The 24,272-nt window shown below is 42.5% G+C and overlaps 1 protein-coding gene across 2 annotated transcripts in view; it reads right to left on the bottom strand.

Moving 5' to 3' along the window:
• The window catches only part of LOC306882813 (CUB and sushi domain-containing protein 1-like), a gene marked incomplete at its 3' end in the record, with an annotated part of 412,841 nt that overhangs the window by 87,474 nt on the left and 301,095 nt on the right, over positions 1–24,272 (bottom strand). For both annotated transcript variants that reach the window (XM_079437723.1, XM_079437724.1), the window contains exons 31-34: positions 14,890–15,003; positions 13,269–13,364; positions 10,407–10,610; positions 7,329–7,453 (exon numbers count right to left, since the gene is read on the bottom strand). In XM_079437723.1, the coding sequence (XP_079293849.1) occupies positions 7,329–7,453; positions 10,407–10,610; positions 13,269–13,364; positions 14,890–15,003 (539 nt within the window). The remainder of the gene's footprint in view (positions 1–7,328; positions 7,454–10,406; positions 10,611–13,268; positions 13,365–14,889; positions 15,004–24,272) is intronic.

Genomic DNA, 24,272 nt, shown 5'->3' with positions numbered 1-24,272 from the left:
GCTCATGGATATGTTAAAGTTGCTGTATGTAAGTTTTTGACTCTAAAGCATAAAAATACCATTATATGTTTGCAGATATTTAAAGGGATACTCTACCCCAAAATGCAAATTTTGTCTTCCAAACCCGTAAAAGCTTTGTTCGTCTTCGGAACACACTTTAAGGAATTTTGGATGAAAACCGGGAGGCTTGTGACTGTCCCATTGACTGCATATTAAATTACACTGTCAAGGTCCATAAAAGTATGAAAAGCATCGTCAGAATAGTCCATCTGCCATCAGTGGTTCAATCTGAATTTTATGAAGCGAAGAGAATACTTTTTGTACACAAAGAAAATAAAAATAACGACATTTATTCTACAATTCACAGAATAAAATACAATCTCATCTCTGTCTTTCTGTGTCAGCGTAGCGCCATTTTGGAGAGCATCCAATGGATGCAAAGTGCGTACTGTGACGAGTCGGCTGCCTCCCCCCTGTCCATCATCACCACCCCGTCCCATATTCGCCGCCCTTCACCAGGCTCCCGACAGGAGTGGGTGTGTGAGAGAGGAGGGGCGCTGAACACCTAGGGCTGGCGGCGTGTGATGAGGCGCACCTGACGTGAATAGAGCCTCATCACCGCCGCCGTTAAATGCCGAACGCGCCTCTCCTCGGGAGACCGGTCTCTACCCCGTGCATGCACGCTGGTGTCCTCGTGGGTCCAGGAAGGGAGCGTCGAGGAGGACTGCCGCACCCGTTAGGCGGCTGACGGGCTAGGATGCCGAGCCGCCGAGTCCCCCAGAAGTGCCGGGATCCCGAAGATGGACGAAGCCGCGCCAGAGACGCCGCCGCCACTCGCTCCCGGCCCCGAGAGGGGAGCGCGTGCGGCCACCGGACTCCGCCCCTTCCCTGGACCCTTCCCTCCTGAACACTGCCCTCCTGCACAGCCCCGCAGCACGACGAGGACACCAGATCCCCGTTTATTTTGGACACTTTTCCCCCTTTGGACACTTTATTGTAAATATTGTTTAATAAAAACCTCTCCGAGGCTTGACGCCACGCCCACTGTGTCTGTCGTTGGCTCCTCCCGCGACAGTGGTGGAGAATGCGGGCAGGCGGAGCCTTAGACAGCGCAGTTGGGCAACATCTGATGACGTCATCCCCTCTCGCTCGCAAAAAAGCCGTGGAACCCGCACGGGGACAGAGGAACGACGGGGACAGCCTCCCAGCCACCAAAGGGGTAAGTGACGTTCTTTCTATTGGTCATTTACCCTGTGGCTGGTTGAGGCTGACAACTAATACCCGGTTTCTCTGTCCCGGTTCCGGCGCGGTGCGAGAGGGAGAGTTGCCCGGAGAGGAATCCCTGCCCCGCCCACTCCGACCGCTGGAGCCTGGTTGAGGAAGGTAGCACTCCTGCGTGGGCGGCGACCCTCGGACGGGGATGTCGCTTGGGGGGGGGGGATGTGACGAGTCGGCTGCCTCCCCCCTGTCCATCATCACCACCCCGTCCCATATTCGCCGCCCTTCACCAGGCTCCCGACAGGAGTGGGTGTGTGAGAGAGGAGGGGCGCTGAACACCTAGGGCTGGCGGCGTGTGATGAGGCGCACCTGACGTGAATAGAGCCTCATCACCGCCGCCGTTAAATGCCGAACGCGCCTCTCCTCGGGAGACCGGTCTCTACCCCGTGCATGCACGCTGGTGTCCTCGTGGGTCCAGGAAGGGAGCGTCGAGGAGGACTGCCGCACCCGTTAGGCGGCTGACGGGCTAGGATGCCGAGCCGCCGAGTCCCCCAGAAGTGCCGGGATCCCGAAGATGGACGAAGCCGCGCCAGAGACGCCGCCGCCACTCGCTCCCGGCCCCGAGAGGGGAGCGCGTGCGGCCACCGGACTCCGCCCCTTCCCTGGACCCTTCCCTCCTGAACACTGCCCTCCTGAACACTGCCCTCCTGCACAGCCCCGCAGCACGACGAGGACACCAGATCCCCGTTTATTTTGGACACTTTTCCCCCTTTGGACACTTTATTTTAATGCTTTGTTTAATAAAAACCTCTCCGAGGCTTGACGCCACGCCCACTGTGTCTGTCGTTGGCTCCTCCCACGACAGTACGCTGTTTCATGAGTTACTGATGGCAGAGAATAGCGTATGCACTTTGCGTCCATGAAATTCTGACAATGCTTTTTATACTTTTATGGACCTTGACAGTGTAATTTATAATTTATGCAGTCAATGGGACAGTCACAAGCCTCCCGGTTTTCATCCAAAATATCTTAAAGTGTGTTCCGAAGACAAACGAAGCTTTTACGGGTTTGGAACGACATGGGGGTAAGTGATTAATGACAAAATTTGCATTTTGGGGTGGAGTATCCCTTTAAGAAACATGCTGAGTTAACATACTTGTTTATATGAAAAATAATGCTACAGTCAGTTATTCTCCTTTGAAAATGTGCGTTCCGGCCCGGAATATCGGTCTGTGTTTTGGTTTCTGAAAGACGCCCACTGCCAGTTTACCCAATTGTATTTCGGCACAACGGTTTGCCAGTTGGCGGAAAACACAGCGTATTTCATTTAATTCACTTCATGTGCTCTCGTTCCTGTTGGTGTCGTTAAACATTTTTAGGTAATCTGGCAGCTGCATAAGGTATCCAAGTAAACATTTAGAAAATGAAAAGAAACAAATCAAAATCAATTTTACTGTTAACCCCGCATTGTGGTACCAAACGTGTTCAGTTCGAAACAATACAATGTCAGAATGTTAGATGCTTGACAACAGACACCCAATCCCATATGCATACCTCATATTTATATGCTGTGTATAGTCATAGAAACGTCTCGGTTACGTATGTAACCCTCATTCCCTGATGGAGGGAACGGAGACGTTATGTCATGACGACATTAGGGGATTTACCTGGGAGCCCCAATGAAATTGGCTAGTGGATTTTGCATACCTGAGCCACTCCCCATGCATACGGGTATAATATATATAGATTGTGGCATGGGGACATAACATCTCCGTTCCCTTCATCAGGGAACGATGGTTACGTACGTAACCGAGACGTTCCCTATCTGTTGGTCACTACGAGTTATGTCATGACGACATTAGGGGTTTATGGAAAGCGCCACAACCTGAACCCCGTCACAACCTTGTGGCATGCAGATGTTGACAAGCTAGCGCGTGTCAGACAAATGCCATGCAAAAGGTCGCAACCTTCCCATCGCCCCAGCGAAAATTTGCTGACCTTGGTACCTGCAGGACCAGAGGTGAGTACATCACTGCTGGAGATGGCCAAGCCGCTGTTCCTTTCCCCACAGAAATCGGAAGGGATTTCGACCTTCAGCGAAAGTTAGCTTCAAGTCTTTCCTATTTGTTGGTACAGCTTGGCAGTAACGACGGGGAAGTGGGCCTTCCGGAGAGGGGCGCTACGGAGGCCACATCCTGCCTGTAGGGAGGTGACATGTGCAGACACTGATATGGACTGACCCAGGCCTGTAGCAGTACTACATATGACTGGACTCTGTGGCAGATCCTACCTAGGTGTAGGGAGGAGGGCTGCCAGCAGAGCCTGACAGAGTACTCTGTCAAAGGGAAGACACGGGTTTACCGAGATGGAAACCTTACCATGGAAGAATACACATATGGGATTACCCGAAGGGAATCAAGCCATATGGACACCTAGCCCAGTCCAGGGGCTGACCGGAGACCCGGGCAAGCTAACACCAGTACTGGGCCTGGCATCAGACTGCTCCGCCCCCCCAGCCTGACTGCCGGGGGTGCTGGAGGAACTCCACCAGGGTTCGCCGTCCGGGGAACTACACTGGAGGAGGAAAAAGGCGCTCGTATCCCCGGGTGAGGGGGAATGCCGCAGCAAGCGTTCCACCGGTCAACTCTTCCTGCCACTTACCTGTTACCCAACACACGGGAAGAGACTGGCTCAACGCGGAGACTGTAAAATCTTGCGAAGGTGTTCGGTGTCGCCCAGCTCTACAGATGTCTGCCAAAGAGGTGCCGTGCGCCAACGCATAGGAGGAGGCAATACTCCGTGTGGAGTGAGCCCTCACCCCTAGGGGGCACGGCTCACCTTGGGATTGGTACACCAAGGCGATGGCATCCACTATCCAGTGGGCCAACCTCTGCTTGGAGACAGCCTTCCCTTTCTGCTGATCTCCATGGCAGACAAAGAGCTGCTCAGAGCTTCTGAAGCTCCGGGTGCGGTCCACATATATGCGCAGCGCTCTTACGGGACACAGCTACGCCAAGGCTGGGTCTGCCTCCTCCGAGGGCAGTGCTTGCAGGTTCACCACCTGATCGCGGAAGGGCGTTGTGGGAACCTTAGGCACGTATCCAGGCCGGGGTCTCAGGACAACGTGAGAGTAGGCCGGCCCGAACACAAGGCACTCTTCGCTTACTGAAAATGCTTGGAGGTCCCCGACCCTCTTGATGGAAGTGAGCGCGGTAAGGAGCGCTTTCTTAGCGGACAGGAACTTCAGCTCAACTGAATTTAGCGGCTCAAAGGGACCCCTCTGAAGTCCAGCCAGGACGATAGGGAGATCCCAGGAGGCCACTAAGGGTGACCTAGGAGGATTTAACCTCCTGGCACCCCTCAGGAACCTCACGATGAGATCGTGCTTTCCCAGGGACCGGCCGTCCACTGCATCGTGATGGGCCGCAATAGCAGACACATACACTTTCAAGGTGGAGGGCAACAGCCTGCGCTCCAACCTCTCTTGCAGGAAAGAAAGCACTACTCCAATCGTGCATCTTCGGGGGTCTCCTTGACGAGAAGAACACCAGTTTGCGAACAGACCCACTTCAGTGCATAGGCTTGCCTATTTTAAGGAGCTCTAGCCTGAGTGATGGTGTTCACCACAGCCTGTGGCAGGCCACTCAAGTCTGCCGCGTCCCATCCAGGAGGTTCCACAGATCTGGATGCGGGTGCCATATGGTGCCGAGCCCCTGAGAAAGGAGGTCCTTCCTCAGAGGAATGCGCCAAGGAGGGGCTGTCGCGAGGAGCATTAGTTCCGGAAACCAGGTCCGGGTGGGCCAATATGGCGCAACCAACAAGACCTGCTCCTCGTCCTCCCTGACCTTGCACAGAGTCTGTGTGAGCTGGCTCACTGGGGGAAACGCAGACTTGCACAGAGCCCGAGGCCAGCTGTGTGCCAGTGCGTCCGTGCCGAGGGGGGCCTCGGTCAGGGAGTAATACAGCTGGCAGTGGGAGGACTCGCGGAAGCAAACAGGTCTACCTGAGCTTCCCCGAATCGCCTCCAAATCAGCCGGATCACTTTGGGATGGAGTCGCCATTCTCTTGGGAATGTGAGCTGTCGTGAGAGCGATTTGAGCTGTGTCTGACTCCAGAGGAGGAGATGGTGGGTGAGCTGTGACATGCGGCGTGATCGTAGACCTCCCTGACGGTTGATGTACGATGCAGCCGCAGTGTTGTCCGTAAAGACCAACACATGCTTGCCTAACAGCAGTGGCCGGAACTGCCTCAAGGCCAGATGCACTGCCAGCAGCTCTAGGCAGTTGATGTGCCAAAGCAGTCGAGGCCCTGTCCAGAGCCCCGAGGCTGCCTGCCCGTTGCATGTAGCGCCCCAGCCTGTGCTGGAGGCATCTGTTGTGACAACAACAGGCCGGGACACTTGTTCTAAGGGCACTCCGGCCTGTAGAAACGCAAGGTCCATCCAGGGGCTGAAAGAGCGGCGACACGATTGCGTGATGGTCACACGATGTGTACCGCGGCGCCATGCCTATCTCGGGACTCGTGAGTGTAACGATGTTCATGTTCATACGCCCACAACAGGAGCATGAATCATCCACGAACGCATCTTCAGCGTGTTGGATGCAAAGACAACGATCGTGTCCGTCATCCGCAGACAGGTAACGACCGCAACCAAGAGAACACGGACAGAACGGCATCTTTAAAATGACGCGAACCATCCGCGATTTGCTCTTTTAGAATTTGCTCTTTCAGTTGAAGTGCCCAGGGGAATAGCTGCTGGAGGGACACCGCTGACTGCACCGTAACGCCAACCGGGAACAAATAGAGGTAGAAAAGGCTTTGTGGAGATCAGCAAACTTCTCATCCACTTGGCTCCAAAGCAAAAATCTGATGAGTGGATGCACCTTTTATACCCATATGCACGGGGAGTGTCTCAGGTATGCAAAATCCACAAGCCAATTCCATTAGCGTTTTCTCTTATCAGAGGTGATCGGGGCTCCCAGGTAAATCCCCTAATGTCGTCACGACATAATTCGTAGTGACCGACAGATAGGGAACTACCATTTCAGCGTTTTAAAATGTGCTCTGAACTACTGATACTATACAAAGATTGACATTTTTCGCCAAACAATCTCCACAGTTCAAGCTGTTCATCTGTTCATCTGTTCATCTGTACCAATGAACTGTTCATCACAGTTCATTGGTACAGGCACGTGTTGCTGTGTTTTTATTATGTTGCTTCAGGTAAATATTGTGGCAGTTCAAAATGAAAATGTCTGGAGAGTGTCACTAAAAAGTTAATGCTCTATCGTGTTAGAAATACCCCCTACCTAAACTACCCCCCCCCCCCCCCAAACTTAAACCTATCTGATATTAACAAATGCAAACAAATGTTGTTTTGTTGAACTGTAGTTTCACGGGATTCGTACCAGAGCTCCTCACAAGTGCAATCATGTGAGCTACTGAGAAAACTGTGTTTGAAAATCCAACTGTATGAAGCTGTATATGTGAAACCAAGGGGAGAAACGAACTTTGAGTTCGATTCAGTTGAACAAAACAAGACAGGTGTGAATACACCCTAATGCTCAAATGTATCAGTTTTCAAATCTTGCAGTATGATATAATTGATTTGAAGTGATAACATAATATTGTCCAAGTAATTCTGCTAAAATTAGGCATTCTTAATTGAATGACTCTGATCCTGTAAATCATACTTTGTGTGAAAAGAAAAAAAAGTTGTCAAGAGTTTTACTACCTCTAGTGTCAATTTCAACTGGAAACTGCAGCGATTTGTACGTATAGGTACTTTTTTTTTTTTTTTGCAGAAAAGTAAGTAGAGGCACAAATTTCCAATGAGCCTGGGGAGCAACAATGCATACAATGCCACAATTAATTTTTTTCTGATTTATCTTGACTTTCATTTATGGGGATGCTCTACATTTGGCATCTCTTTTGGATCTTTTACATAAAACAAACAGTACTTTGAACAGCATAAAGCACATTATACGATGCTAAATTTAACCTGTGTAATTCACTCCCTTGCTGCGTGCAAAGGAATCTTTTCCATCTTATTTCAGCAGGTGTAGCTTTACTGCATTTGATGAGTTCACACGTGGCTCTTTTGTACTTGCCTGGATACCAGCTCCTTCGGTAACAATGATTTTCCACACACAGTTCAGGCTGTTCCCATAAGGCTCTGGGAACCCGGGGGAGAGGATGGTACCTCTCCTTTCTGTCAGATTCCCGCTGCATGGAACTGTGGAGCAAAACAGAGGCAAAATGAGCTCATGCTGAGGATGGAACAGCACAAGTGCCTGAACTGAGTCTTGTGAGAAAGGCAGCAGACTCTTTTGACACAAGATGCGATTACACCAGAGGTAACATGAACCAAAGCCATCATCACCCTACTAAAACATACATTCCCTGCATGAGAAATGTCTTTCTGGGAACACTTTATATTTCCCAATGAACAATCAAAGTCAACCTTTTTTTAATGCATGTTCCTGGAATTACGTTGAACAATTCATAGGTACATGTTATTACATACACACACATAGGTTTACATGTTTTATAGGGACTAAACCTACCTCTCTATATATAGATACATATCAAAAAAAAAACAAAAAAAAACAAAAAAAAAAACAGAACCATTTTTATACACAGTCCCCCCATTTTCAGGGGCTCAAATGTAATTGGACAAATAAATATAATCATAAATAAAATCTTCATCTTAATATTTTGTTGAGAATCATTTGCAGGCAATGACTGCCTTCAGTCTGGAACTCATGGACATCACCACAGACTGGGTTTCCTCCTTTGTGATGCTTTGCCAGGCCTTTACTGCAGATGACTTCAGTTGTTGTTTGTTTGTGGGTCTTTCTACCTTTAATTTTGTCTTCAGCAAGTGAAATGCATGCTCAATCGGGTTGAGATCAAGAGATTGACTCGGCCATTGCAGAATAATCCACTTTTTTACCTTCAAAAACTTCTGGGTTGCTTTTACTGTATGTTTTGGCTCACTGTCCATTTGTATTATGAAGCACCGTCCAATCAACTTTGCTGAATTTGGCTGAATCTGGGCAGACAGTATATCTCTATACACTTCAGAATTGATCCAGCTGCTTCTGTCTTCTGTCACATCATCACTAAACACCAGTAACCCAGTGCCACTGCAAAGCCATGCTCATACCATCACACTGATCCACCATGTTTCACAGATTATGTTGTGTGCTTTGGATCATGAGCTGTTCCAAACCTTCTTCATACATTTTTCTTCCCCTCATTCTGGCACAGGTTGATCTTAATTTCAGTCATCCAAAGACTGCTTTTGCAGAAGTGGTCTGGCTTTTTTAGATGTTTTTGTTTGGCAAAGTCTAATCTGGCCTTGTTTGCACCTTGTGGTGAACCCTCTTTGCTCTAATGAAGTCTTCTCTTGACTGTAGACTTTGACAGCGACACATCTACCTCCTGGAGAGTGTTCTTCTCTTGGCTGGATGTTGTGAAAGGGTTTTTCTTTACCATGGATAGGATTCTTCGATCATCAAACCACTGTTGTCCTCCATGGACATCCAGACCTTTTTATGTTGCTGAGCTTACTGCAACAGCTTCGCAGCAACAGCTTCCAAATGCAAATGGCACACTTAAAATCAACTCCAGAACTTTTATCTGCTTAACTGATGTAGAAATAATAAAGGAATAGCCCACATCTGTCCATGAAATGGCTTTTGAGTTAACTGTCCAATTACTTATGGTCCCTTGAAAAAGAGGGGAGGTACATATTAAAGAGCTGTAATTTCTTAACCTTTCCACCAATTGTGATGAGAATAGCCTCAAATTAACGCTCAGAGTGTTCAATTTAAACCCATGTTCATTATATAACTGTAATTTGAATAAGTTTTGGTCAACAGCTAAAATAACACAAATTGTGCCTGTATGCAAATATATATGGATCTAACTGTATATAATTTTGCATGAATTCCTCATTGGTCCCCATAATGTAGGGAATACCAGTGCGTGCACACAACACACACACACACACATTCACCCAATCCCCAGTCTGATTTCTGAACCTCACACTTTGAAGAAGTAGAAATATGAGAGGTTGTGTTCAAGGCATTTCACTTCAGAATACTTAAAAACATAAGGAACCACAAAATGGGATTTGCTGAAGCTCTGTGAAATCAAAACTTTTAATGCACATTCCTGGAGTGATTCCTTTTCAGACGACATTAATTCCTGTTTTTAACCACTCCTCTCCAACTACCTGACACATTCTGTTATGTGTTTTTCTCATTGAATATCTTGTCTCACTCTGAATGAAATTAATATGCCAGATTACAAATTATGGAAACAAAATGTGTCATGTAAATTAATCCCTTTCTATTGATGGGCATTTAAAAATCACAATTATTCCATTAATTAAAGTAGATGTTTTTCCAACATCTGATTTTTTTGGAGGTTTCTTAAAAGCATGAAGGAAACATTTTTCTGCAGTACTTACATGACATTTTTGGCTTCAGCTCTCTCCATTCTGGTATTATAGACTGACCTCCTTGTTTAGAGAAAATTGGTTCCAAATGGTGTTTCACGTTGACTTTAATTCATGGATGAAAGAGATGAATGAGGAATGACTTTTAAATTGCGATTAAAGAAGCTAAATATATTAATTTCTCTTAATATTTAATAGATATCTACCTTTCAGTTTGTAATTCCTATGAAAAACGGGGAAAAGCAGAGTGAAATGAGGACGTGCCTTGAGAATGATAAAATCGTGACAGCACTATAGAATATAGCGACAGATAAATGCCCAATATTAAAGCCTGGAGGTTACGGCTTTGAACTGAAGGCTGTGGCCCAGAGGCCCTTGGATTCAACTTCTCAGCCCCTTGAGGATGGCAGTATAGAAGGAAATATTAACTAGAGGCCTGACATTTTAAATCCTCATTGAGGCCATCCTCCAAGCAGGATTCTTAACCCTTATTAGTTACCACAAGGTTAGTAGAGACCACAAGAAACTCGCACATTTACATTCTCTAAGGACTCGAGAAAATGCAGGGCTATAAATCACCATTTGAATGATGGTACCTGTTAGCAATCATATAGAATGTCTGTGTTGCTCCATTTCTAACGCTCAGTCACACTGAATTGTTTAGTCCTGAATATAACATGACTAGTGTGCATTTTTCTTGGATAAATCCAGGCTAGCTTACCTATACAATTCGGGATGGTGTCGTTCCACTGCGCCAGAGCGTTAGGAACCGCGTGACACTTGATGGCTTTGGATCCCTGGAGAAGGTATCCAGGGTTGCACTCGAAACGAACAATGGAGCCAGCTGAGAATTCTGACCCGATCCGTCTGCCGTATCTGGGCTCTGGGATGGAGCTGCACTGTGTATCACTGGTGCGTGGAACAGCTAGTGGACAGGAAACAGATCTCTAATCAAAATGGTGCAGATGGAGGCTTGGAAACACACCGGCTTTGTTTTCAAAACCCAGTGGGCTGCCTTTACATTGTTACAAAACAAATCAAACAAATGCTGGTCTTTTGAACTTTCTCTTCAGCAAAGAATCCTGAAAAATATGTAACTTTCACAAAAATAATTCTAACATTTTACAAGGTTCCATTTTTTTATATTAATGTGAGCTGAAAAATACTTCTAACTTTCATAGTTAATGTTCATTTCAACATTCATTAATACGCTCTTAAAACTTTTAACATTTACTAAGATTACTACTAACTAATTAATTGAATTGAATGAATTTAAAGAGAGGTGACACTTTAGTTTAGGCAACAATTCTTACTGTTAACTAGTCGCTTATTAGTATGCATCTTACTAGCGTATTGGCTTTTTATTAGTACTTATAAAGCACATATTAATGCCTTATTCTGCATGACCATTTTTAAGATCCTTTAATCTACCCCGTACATAAACTTAACAACCACACTATAATTATTATTAATAAGCAGCAAATTAGGAGTTTACTGAGATAAAAGTCATAATTAATAGTTAGGTGATGAGAATTGGTCCGCAAACTAAAGTATGATCAAAAGATACATAAACAAATAATTCATGCTCCTAACACACAACTCACAGAAGTCTCAGCTCAAATAATCGAATAATCGATGCTTTTGATTACATAAAAACAAATAGACATTTTTTAACCGAACTTTTCAATGAATTAAAAGCAACAGTTTTGTCTTTATAATGGCACCAATGTAGCTTTTGAAACACAGATAACGTTCCACATTTGTAACCTATTGCATGGTTACCAGTGCAGCGGTGTACACTGTGACTACTTTAGCACTCTTTTTATAGAAAACCCACATATATATTCATCTAGCACATTCGTATGAGCATCTCCATGACCCTATCACAGAGAACTTTGCTGGTTTTGCTGTTTTTGCTTTGCGAAAATTTTAGCAACTTGGTTCTTTTTTTTCCTGTTTGTGCCTTAACTTTCATCTGACGGCTGTGAATATATAGGAAGAGGGTGGTGGGACCATCCACCATCACCTGGATGCCTCCATGAACCAAATGAACTGTCCTAACTGTCAGAGAACATTTCTCATACACCCGCTGTTCTCTCTGCGCTCATTGCACACACTATAAAACAGCGAGGAGAGATATAAAGAGACATAGCAGGCTTGCCGCGGTCTGCGCTGTGTGTGTGCGTACGCTGATGCGGCCTTGAAAGATTCTTATTGTATCTTTTTACAAGGCAGCTGATAAAAGGAGTTAAAAAGAGTAATTTATACAGTAATTTACAGCATCTTTTAAAACGAGGTAAAATGCCTTGCATGCCCTGTCCCAATAATACACCCAATTAATGTTAGTAACTAACATTAACTATTAATGAGTAATACATTTGTAACAGTATTTATTTATCTTTGTTAACGTTAGTTAATAAAGCACAACTGTTCATTGTTCAGTCCAAGTTATCTCAGGTCCATTAACTAACATCAATAAAAAGTATACTTTTCATTTTAATAATGCATTAGGAACTGCTGAAATCAACATTAACTATGATTATTAAATGCTTTATATTTTTCAGTGCTAGTTTATGTTAACTAGTTATGCTAGTTTAAGTAGTCAACTAATATGAACAAATGGAACATTTAATTGCGTGTAACACTTTAGTTTAAGGATCAATTATCAGTATAAACTAGTTTCTTACTAGCATAAAGGCTGTTTATTAGTACTTATAAAGCCTTATTTTAACAATTTAGTATAGAGACAAATTCTTACTATTAACTTGTTGCTTATTAGCATGCCTATTATTAACATATTGGCTGTTTATATTATTTTAGGGTCTCTTAATTAGTTGCTTATTAGCATGCATATTACTAGAATATTAGCCAATTATTAGTAGTAATTAAGCACATATTAATGCCTTATTCTACATGACCTTATTCTACATCCCTAATCCTACCCAATACCTAAACTTAACAACTACCTTACTAACTATTAATAAGCAGCAAATTAGGAGTTTATTGAAGCAAAAGTCATAGTGAGAATTGGAACTTAAAATAAAGTCTGACCGCATTATTCATATTACTGCTTTATTCTGCATGACCATATTTTAGATTCCTTAATCGTACCCCATACCTAAACATAACAACTACCTATAGCACTGAAATATTAAATAGCTCTGAAATCAAACCAAAGTGGCAAAAAAAGGAAGAAAAAAACAGCAAGGCAACTCTCAAAATACTCAGAAATCCTTCTCCCATTCGGCTCTACTCAGAGCTAAATGCATTACAAATTATATCAAATTCAAGCCCCTTCCTCATTTGACTCTATTGTGTATTGGTTATGACATTGTGATTGCGGCTGTTAACTTCTCTGTGTGAAATATAAAGGCTATTTCCCACAGTAAACGGGCTCAGGCATACTGATCAGCAGGCCGCCCCTACACTTCAGAGGCGTGATTTCACCCTATACACGGTGGCAATATATACACAACGCAAACACACAAAAGGCTAACTGAATGTTGCGGATTTGAAGATTAAAAACAAAGCCTCAGCTCTGAACAATGACCTGTTATTGACTGAAAGTTGAGTGCTTGCTTACCTTGGTAAACAAAATGGAAACCTTTGGCGGACGGGCCACTTTTTGCGCTGAATCTCAGCATGATTTGGTTTGAGGTGGCCAAGGGCAAGGTTTCTCCTGCAAAAACACAATATGGTAGATGATGAAGTCTCTCAGAGTTGCTTGTGGAGGCAAATGTGCCACAACCAACTGTAGTCTTAAGGTAGCGTACATGACGGATGGCTTAATAACTCAGATCAGCCTCTGGGGCAAGGGTGGAGAGAGCAGGTAAGCAACAATGGGCCTAAAACTGATGGATACCCCCAAAAATGTTCAAGCTGTCTGCGGCGTGTTCAGAGATGCAGTGGGTAAATAAAAAAAAATAAAAAAAAATCCCAACCAAAAGGATGACTTACGCTTGAGCTAAACTTTGAGTGTTCAGATTCAAAATCAAAGTGTGCTTTTACAAAGTCGTATCCAAAGGAAGAAACAGAGTGCTGATATAGATGGCGACTGAAACACTACAGTTGAGCCTGGAGGGTTAAACATTCTAACTATGAATTGAGTGGCCTGTCAGGATTTCTGGCCCACTGCTCACAAAGCTGAGATAGAAATTATATGAATTTACAGCGCTTCCCATGGGAATATAGTGTTGCACAGCAGACCATGAAGATATACAGTATAAAAATGCCATACAAACAGTTTGTGTTCAATGGCTGCCATCAATCCTGCGAAGACTGTGGAATTAGCAGTGATTTTCATTTTCTTGCCATTTTATTACCTTTCACTCAATAATACCAACAATAATTCAGCAGGAAGCCGCAAGGATAACATTTTATTTTTTAGAAGGAATTAAACAAGTCTGGAACCAAAAGATGAAAATGTCAACATAGATCCAATATTTAAGATTTATTCTTGATATTCATACAGTGGGAAATATTACTTAAACCAGTTAAAAATGCATGAATGCTAATTAATAAATAAAAGAAAGAAAAAAAATAAATCAAACCAAGCAGCCTTAACTTTTAAGGAAGATAGCTTCTCTACACAAGCTTACTTTAATAGAACACCTCTATGAACACCAATTGATTAAAAGTCATTGCTCTATGTCATTTGCTTTTGTGTTGTGTAATGCAACGGCATTCAGACTTTTCAGTATAATTTACTTTACTTCATTTATAGAATTTAGGCCGTTTTGCTGGAAGAAAAAGACTGCTAACTAGCATATACTGTAAATGATCCCAAAGCCATATGAGACACGGAACTAATTTCATTTGGTCTTTCAGGGTGATGTACTTGTCCAAATATGTATTTGTTTTTTTAAGATTTTAATCAACATATTATTTGCAAAAAAAGACTTAATTTGCCTGAGGCTGAGTAAGTGTTTGTTCACTGTCTGTGTAAATAACAGAAATATCAAACAATAAAAAACAAATACAAAACTATTAGCAAACGCTTGCCAAAAATGACACTCCTGTATTTCTCCCTCAGAAAGGAGCCATTAAACCTCACTTGAGACCTCGTTCACTGCTCAATTGCACAATTGTCTTCTCACAGATTTAAAAAGCCATATATGCCTGTTTGGTTCTTTTCAAAGGGTTCTGTGCATTTCAAAGCAAACTCAAAGCAACAAAACTGGGGTGAATGTAAAGCTATTACTTACCGGAATGAGACCCAGCCAGGGAGCTTAGCAGCCTAGAATTCTGATTGGGCCCATCAAATAGCTCAACGGAGTCGTTCATGGCTGTCTGGAAATAGGCAAATTGCCCAAACACCACTGAGGAAACAAAATGAAACGCGCAGAGCGTGTTACTATCACCACTGCTGAGAAGAGATGCTAACAAAAGAAGTACAATGAATGAAGACATAAAGTCACATCGATTTCGCATCAACACACATGATTCAGGCTAATAGTTTTATAAGTGTTCATAATATGCAGTCTGCACAGAAGTATGTATAGTCACATCAAAATGGCAGAAGAGATTCAATTCATTATAATAGAAGATTCTGATTACTGAAATCGTTCTGTGAAATTGTGAATAAAATGCGCGTACTGTAAACCCATACCATTTTTAACACTGCAGCAGCTCTGTTCTAAAAACAATGACCTACTGTATGTGAGAATTAAGTTGAAAATCGTGAGCTGGTTCTTTGCTTGTGATTCACAAACAAATGACTGAACTGGATCTTTCTAATGAAAGAAACCAAATGACTCACAAATCAAACCCACAAGAAGTTGATTTTCCACAAGCACTTTATGCTTGAGAATTAAATTAGTGTATTTACTAAACTTCTTGTTCATATAACAATATATAGCTATATAAACCAATATATAGCTAAAGAATCAAGTAATGTTTAGATCAAAGCACTATAGTGTTACCATCATTGTACTATCATGCAGCTCTGTCTGTAATGCATGCATTATGTGTATGTTTGGTCCCGTCTGGTGTCCATTCCCTCTGACCTGAGACCAGTAATGAAGCTGTGATTAAACGCATTGGCTTGCCAGAAAGGACACATGGTTCACGCGGTAGGGCATGAGAGACCAGGGAAATCACAGAGGCATGCTGTGCATGTCAGGTACTGGTGTGAGAGCCAGCTAAGCAGAGAGGGGTGGAAAGGGGTCACGCGGGCCACTGTGACAACTCTATTATCTCCTCTGTAATGAGATGTCGGCCCTCGCTTCATACTTAAACAGTACATTGGAGCATTTGGGCCAATCAGACACACAACTATTTGTTATATTTAACAAATAATCTTTTATGCCCCCTCACCTAACCAAAGGGCCAACTATGAGGGTCTGTGGAACCTTCCCCCGAAATACATCTAACATCTAAGAAAGGCAGAACAGGCCTTTGGTTCCATGGCAACCCATCTGATAACACTTGTTTTATTGCTCAAACGAATGCGGGAAGAGCAACTCACTTCATTTCCCCTAAGGAAAAATGCATTATGCCATAAAAATTGACTCTTCTCTAATTATTTCAAAGAAAAACCTTTCTTTGAATGAACACATCTTCAGGTCATTGTGTATATTATTACTGTTCTTGTACATGTTTTTGTGTATTGGATACTGTTTTATACATGCTTACGATAGATCACTACTTAATATCACTTTAGCTGTGCCATGTTTAGTCTATCAGTTTGTCTTCGGATGATCTAATTGAGAGTGAACATTACATGTTGATACCTATGCAACATAGTGTCCTAAGAATCTTTATTAGTTTGTGCATTAACCCAGGCGAATTACCTATGCAAATTACCATTTCAGAGACAAAGAGTCGTAAAACCTTCCCTCCAAAAATTCAGGACTCCATTGGCTATTTGACAACCCAGATGTGTGACCTCTATAGCAGATAAAGCTCTCAGATCAGTGACGTCCCTGCAGACTGCGGTTCTGTTAGATCCTAAGAGGATGAGGAGGGTGTGAGCTAGAACTCTTCTGGACCCTTAGGTTTTTGTGCCAGGCCTTGCGGCCTTGACTTTCCAGTCAACCAAGAATCCTCGGATCTCAGCAAATCTATTTCTTAGCTATTTTTCCCTTTCTACCTGGGAAGAAACTCCCAATTACCACCGAGCCAGAATAACATCTTTTGGAGTTCATCACCCTTCAAACCCAGAAGAACTTGAAGAACTCCAACACCACCAAACCTTCAAACCATCAGAACTTTCATCCGAGACTGCATCCGGACACTTGTTCAACGACCAAAGGCATTGCAAGTATCGTACATTTTCACTGCTCTAGCTCTTTCTTAAAGCCACGTCACTAATTTGTGAAGCTCAATTATCTTTTGCTGCACATCGAAATATATGATTTGGTTTCCTTTGAGTTTATGCTTTTTGCTTTATTATTAATTCAATGCAATTAATTATTGATTCACACCGTGTGTGTGTGTTTGTGTTGTTTTGGCAGGAAGGGTTTTACATCAGTGGATTATTCAAGGTAACTGAGTTTATACTGGCTATACAACCTACTAATTAACTTTCCAGTACTATATGTGTGGGGACAATGTAACCTTATCTAACTCTAATGTTATTTTGCAGAACAAAGGAGTAGTGAGGATAAAAAAATGGAAAGATATTAGTTGTTACATCCTAACCTTTGTTTTATCTGTTAATAAATTGTTAATACATTTTCAATTCAGGCATTGGCATTTTTATGCAATATGATTGCCTGGCTGTATATATACAGTCATGGCCAAAATATCGGCTCCCTTGGTATATATGATCAAAGAAGGCTGTGAAAATTAATCTGCATTGTTAATTCGTTTGATCTTTTATTTAAAAAAAATTACAAAAATCTAACCTTTCATTGGATAATAAGAATTTAAAATGGGGGGGAAATATCATTATGAAATAAATGTTTTTCTCTAATACACATTGGCCACAATTAACGGCACCCTTTTATTCAATACTTTTTGAAACCTCCATTTGCCAGTTTAACAGCTCTAAATGTTCTCCTATAACGCCTGATGAGGTTAGAGAACACCTGACAAGAGATCAGAGACCATTCCTTCATCTAGAATCACTCCAGACCCTTTAGATTCCTAGATCCATGACGGTGCTTCTTCTCTTCAGTTCACCTCACTCATTTTCTATAGGGTTCAGATCAAAGGACTGGAATGACCATAGCAGAAGCTTGGTTTTGTGCTCAGTGACCCGTTTTTGTGTTGTTTTTGAGGTTTGTGTTTGGATTATTGTACGGTTGGAAGATTCAAACATGGCCCATTATAAGGTTTCTAACAGAGTCAGTCACTTGTTGATTTTTTTTATCTGTTGGTATTTGATAGAATCCATGATGTCATGTGTCTAAACAAGATGTCCAGGACCTCCAGCAGAAATATAGGCCCACAACATAAAAAATACAGCAGTATGTTTAATTTTACACATGGGGTACTTTTTATCCCTGTGTTCACCAAACACATCTTGAGTGTTTGCATTTTTTTAATCTCATCTGACCATAGAAGCCAGTCCCATTTGAAGTTCCAGTCGTGTCTGATAACTGAATATGCTGAAGTTTGTTTTTGGATGAGCCAAGATAATTTTTCTTGAAACCCTCCCAAACAACATGTGGTGATGTAGGTGCTGTTTGACAATTTTTTTTAAGGTTTTCTGACCTCGAAACTCAACTATTTTCTGCAATTCACCAGCTGTGGTCCTTGGGGAGTCTTTAGCCACTCAAACTCTCCTTCTCACCGTGCATTAGGATGATATAGACACATCCTCTATTTCGTAACATTTTCTGTTGATTGGAAATTCTTAATTATTACCCTGATGGTGGAAATGGAACTAGCTCTTTCACTGCTCTAGCTCTTTTCTTAAAGCCACGTCACTAATTTGTGAAGCTCAATTATCTTTTGCTCCACATCAGAAATATATTCTTTGGTTTTTCTCATTGTGATGGATGATTAAGAGAATGTGGGCTTTGTTTTCCCTCCTATTTATATTTATGTGAAACAGGAAGCCATGGCTGGATAATTTCATGTTCATAATCACCCTGGGGTGCTCAAAACTGTGAATATGAATGGGAATATACTTCAGAGATATTTTACTCATAAGAATTTCTAGGGGTGCCAATAATTGTGTCCAACGTGTATTAGAGAAAAAACATTTATTTCATAATGATATTTACCCCCATTCTTATTATCAAATGAGAGGTTAGATTTTTTAAATAAAATATAAAAAGCATTAACAATGCAGATTAATTTTCACAGCCGCCTTTGATCATATTTACTAAGGGTGCCAATATTTTTGGACATGACTGTATGTGTGTGTGTGTGTGTGTGTGTGTGTATATAAATATATTAGGGGTGTCCCCGACTAAGTTTTTTCATAGTCGAATCGGAATTTTCGAATCTTGCCAATATTCTGATAGTCGATAGTCATATACTGATAGTCGAATCATATGTTTGGGGGCGTGGTCAAAATACATTACCAAGAGTCAAGTCAGACACAGTCATAATTACTGACGTTCACACACACACACAGGGAAAATGTGTAATGGACGACTCGCAGATACATACGGGGTAAATAATGTTTAATAATGTTAAAAGATAGTTAACATTAAACGTCTGTGAAACCCTAAGAATTCACAACATTTTTTTTTACAATAGTGCTCTCATTATAGCGTTATGTATATGACAGTTATTAATGTTCTGCATTTCTGTTTTGAGCTGCGCATGCTGAAGTTGACCAGTGGAATTAAGCTTTTGATAGCAAGTTTTTAATTAATGGGATTTAACTCAAGGGTGGTTTGCCCACTTCAGGTTGGTGGAGAGTTCCTGCCTCAAGTGGAGGAGTTTAAGTATCTTGGGGTTTTGTTCACGAGTGAGGGAAGGATGGAACGGGAGATAGACGGATCGGTGCATCTTCTGCAGTAATGCGGTCGATGTACCGGTCTGTCGTGGTGAGGAAAGAGCTGAGCCGCAAGGCGAAGCTCTCGATTTACCGGTCAATCTATGTTCCTACTCTCACCTATGGTCATGAGCTTTGGGTCATGACCGAAAGGACAAGATCCCGGATACAGGCGGCTGAAATGAGCTTTCTCCGCAGGGTGGCTGGGCGATCCCTTAGAGATAGGGTGAGAAGCTCGGTCACTCGGGAGGAGCTCAGATTAGAGCCGCTGCTCCTTCACATTGAGAGGGGTCAGCTGAGATGGCTCGGGCATCTGTTCCGGATGCCTCCTGAACGCCTTCCCGGGAAGGTGTTCCGGGCGCGTCCCACTGGGAGGAGACCCCGGGGAAGACCTAGGACATGCTGGAGAGACTATGTCTCCCGGCTGGCCTGGGAACGCCTCGGTGTCCCCCCGGAAGAGCTGGAGGAAGTGTCTAGGGAGAGGGAAGTCTGGGCATCTCTGCTTAGACTGCTGCCCCCGCGACCCGGCCCCGGATAAGCGGAAGAAAATGGATGGATGGATGGATGGATGGATGGGATTTAACTCATCATTTATCTCATAATGAATATGTTTTGTTATTTATACAACACGTTATATTACGATTTATAGGCTATCTGCACAAAATGCCCCGAATGCATAAGTGAACGTGTCTGCGCGACTCTGAATGAACTCCTTTTGTGGACGCGTTCTTCATGCAACAACGTGCAGAAACACAGCAGCTAAACTCACAGCGTTTTATAATAGTGTTCTCGTTATAATGTTATGTATATGACATTCCCAGTCATAGTTATTAATATTCTGCATTCATTGCTGTTGGTCCTGCTCGCACTGCGCGCTGCAAAGAAAATCACCGTAGTACTACAATGAAGCGCTTTACTGCAGTGTAACTCAAAAGCATCTTATACGAGATAAATAATATATACACGATATACATATAAACCAGCTGAAATGTTTTGAAATCGGTAGGTGTACCCTACCTGATCGAAAAAATCCAGTCTTTCACATACCTAATTTGAGTCTCGTTAAAGATTTAAATCCCTGCCGCCAATATCCTCTGTCGGCCACAGATTATGGAAAATTAAAATTAAATCTATAGGGGTGGTTGGATTTGTTCACGCACGTTAAAATATTTATTTGAGGCTTTTTTCTTTTCAGATTCTTATTTACAGCATTATTTTAATAGGCTGTATATTAACGTATTGGGAGAAAACTGGTAGTTTTTTGTGAAATCAAAGATTTGAGCACCCCCATTTAGCCAAAATGGCATGATCATAACACCCTGCGAATATTCGACTGGGAGACTGGGAGTCGAATCAGGCTCCTCCTACCGAAGCATTGAATCATCGACTATTCGGGGTCACCCCTACCCATATATATATATATATATATATACATACATACATATACACACACACACACACACAGGTACATCTCAAAAAATTTGAATATCATGAAAAAGGTCAATATTTTTTGTCACTCATTTCAGAAAGTGAAACCCATATGTTATATAGATTCATTACACAGAGTGAAATATTTCAAGCCTTTATTTCTTGAAATTTTGATGATTATGGCTTAAAGATAACGAAATATTGAGGTTGCTTTGATAGCGGCCTTCAGGTCATGTGATTTGTTGGGTATGGTGTCTCTCATCTTCCTCTTGACAATACCCCATAGATTCTCTATGAGGTTCAGGTCAGGCGAGTTTACTGGCCAATCAAGCACAGTAACACCATGGTCATTGAACCAGCTTTTGGTACCTTTGGCAGTGTGGGCAGGTGCCAAATCCTGCTGGAAAATGAAATCAGCATCTCCATAAAGCTTGTCAGCAGAAGGAAGCATGAAGTGCTCTAAAATTTCCTGGTAGATGACTGCGTTGACTGTGGACTTCAGAAAACACAGTGGACCAACACCAGCAGATGATGTGGCAGCCCAAATCATCACTGACTGTGGAAACTTCACACTGGACTTCAAGCAACATGGATTCTGTGCCTCTCCACAGCCCAGGTAAGACGCTTCTGATGTTGTCTCTGGTTCAGAAGTGGCTTGGTAGCCCTTTTCCTGAAGACGTCTGAGCATGGTGACTCTTGATGCACTGACTCCAGCTTCTGACTCCAGCTCTACCAAGTGTTTGAATCAGCTTTGCTTGACTGTATTCTCAAGCTTGCGGTCATCCCTGTTGCTTGTGCACCTTTTCCTACCCAAATTCTTCCTTCCAGGCAACTTTGCATTTAATATGCTTTGATACAGCACTCTGTAAACAGCTAAACCTTTCAGTAATGACCCTCTGTGCCTTACCCTCTTAGTGTAGGCGTCAATGTTCATATTCTGGATCATTGCCAAGTCAGCAGTCTTCTCCATTATTGTGGTTTCAAAGAACAAGAGATACCCGGAATTTATACAGTAGGGACAGTCATTAATTGAAACTCAAATGTAAATATTCTAATATTTTGGGATACTGATTTTTGACTTTCATGAGCTGTAAGCTCTAATCATCAAAATTAAAACAAAAAAACTTTTGAAATGTTTTACTTTACATGTAATGAATCTAAAATCTGTATATTTATATATGTGTATGCATGTATGTATGTATATACAGTATCTCACAAAAGTGAGTACACCCATCACATTTCAGCAACCATTTTAGTATATTTTCTCAAGGGACAATATTATAGAAATTAAACTTGGATATATTTTAGAGTAGTCAATGTGCAGCTTGTATAGCAGTACAAATTCACTGTCCTCTAAAAATAACTCAACATATAGCCATTATTGTCTAAATAACTGGCAACAAAAATGAGTACACCCTAAGTGAACATGCCAAAACTGTGTCCAAAGTGTCAATATTTTGTAGGGGCACCATTGTTATCTAGCACTGCCTTAATCCTCCTGGGCATGGAGTTCCCCAGAGCTGCACAGGTTGTTGCTGGGATTCTCTTCCACTCCTCCATAATGATATCATGGAGCTGTTGGATGTTATACACATGGTGCTTCTCCACCTTCCGCTTGAGGATGCCTCACATGTGGTCAGTAGGGTTCAGGTCTGGAGACATACTTAGCCACTCCATCACCTTCACCTTCATCAGCAAGGCAGTTGTTATCTCGGCGGTGTGTTTGGGGTCGTTATTATGTTGGAAAACTGCCATTTGGCCCAGTTTCTGAAGTTAGGGCATCATGTTCTGCTTCAGAATTTCACAGTACATGTTAGAATCCATGTTTCCCTCAATTAAACGCAGCTCGCCAGTACCAGAAACAATCATGCTGCCCCAGACCATGATGATATCACCACCATGCTTGACTGTAGGCAAGACACAATTTTCTTGGTACTCCTCACCAGGGCATTGCCACACATGCTGGACACCATCTGAGCCAAATTAGTTTATCTGAGTCTCATCAGACCACAGGACATGGTTCTAGTAATTCATGCTCTTGGACAGGTTGTCTTCAGCTAACTGTTTGCGTGCTTTCTTGTGAGCCAGCTTCAGAAGAGGCTCCCTTCTGAGACGACAGCCATGCAAACTGACTTGTTGCAGTGCGGCATATGGTCTGAGCACTGACGGGCTGACCTTCCACTTCTGCAACCTCTAAAGCAATGCTGGCAGCACTCATGCGTCTGTTTTTTGAAGCCAGCTTCTGCACCTAACACACGACTTCTTTGATTGACCCTTGCGAGGCCTGTTCCAAGTGGAACTCGTCTTGGAAAACCTCTGTATGACACCGGCCACTGTACTGTAACTCAGTTTCAGGTTGTTACTGATCTTCTTATAGCCTAGGCCATATTTGTGGAGAGCAAAAATTCTAATTCTCAAATCCTCAGAGTTCTTTGCCATGAGGTGCCATGTTGAACATCCAGTGGTCAGTATGAGATAATTGTACTCAAAGCACCTAATTTTAACTGCTCTAATATAAGATACACAATTTTTATAGTCCTGTCAAGCAGAAAAAAACATGAACATGATGAATAGAACATGTGGCTTTGCATGGTTAAACGACGTATAGCTGTTATCACTTAGGGTGTACTCATTTTTGTTGCCAGTAATTTAGACAATAATGGCTATATGTTGAGTTATTTTTAGAGGACAGTAAATTTGTACTGCTATACGAGCTGCACATTGACTACTCTAAAATATATCCGAGTTTCATTTCTATATACTATTGTCATTTCTATATAGTATTGTCCCTTGAGAAGATATACTAAAATGGTTGCTGAAATGTAAGGGGTGTACTCACTTTTGTCAGATACTGTGTGTGTATATATATATATATATATATATATATATATATATATTAGTGCTGTCAAAGTTAATAGCGCGTTAACGCAAATTCATTTTAACGGCACTAATTTTATTAACGCGCGATTAACGCAGCGCATATTTTCTGTTTGACCGTGGCCTAACCCGTAGTTGGAGAAATGGAGATTGGATTTGATTGGATTCAATTTATTGTCATTGCACATGTAGGTACAAGGCAACGAAATGCAATAGAGAAGAAGAATACAGCACAACATGAGGAAAGAAAGGAGAAAAAATAATCCTCACACTATGCTCCTAAACGGGAGTACAGTGTGAGAACAGACAAAAAACCTCAGCATAGAGCACAATCAATACAGGAACACACAACTTGCAGTAGGGTGAGAGTAATCCAGTTCAGACGAA

This window comes from Barbus barbus (assembly GCF_936440315.1).
Source record: "Barbus barbus genome assembly, chromosome: 16".
NCBI lineage: Eukaryota > Metazoa > Chordata > Actinopteri > Cypriniformes > Cyprinidae > Barbus > Barbus barbus.
Note: the sequence above shows the minus strand (reverse complement) of the source record. Positions and strands in the feature narration are given on the sequence as shown.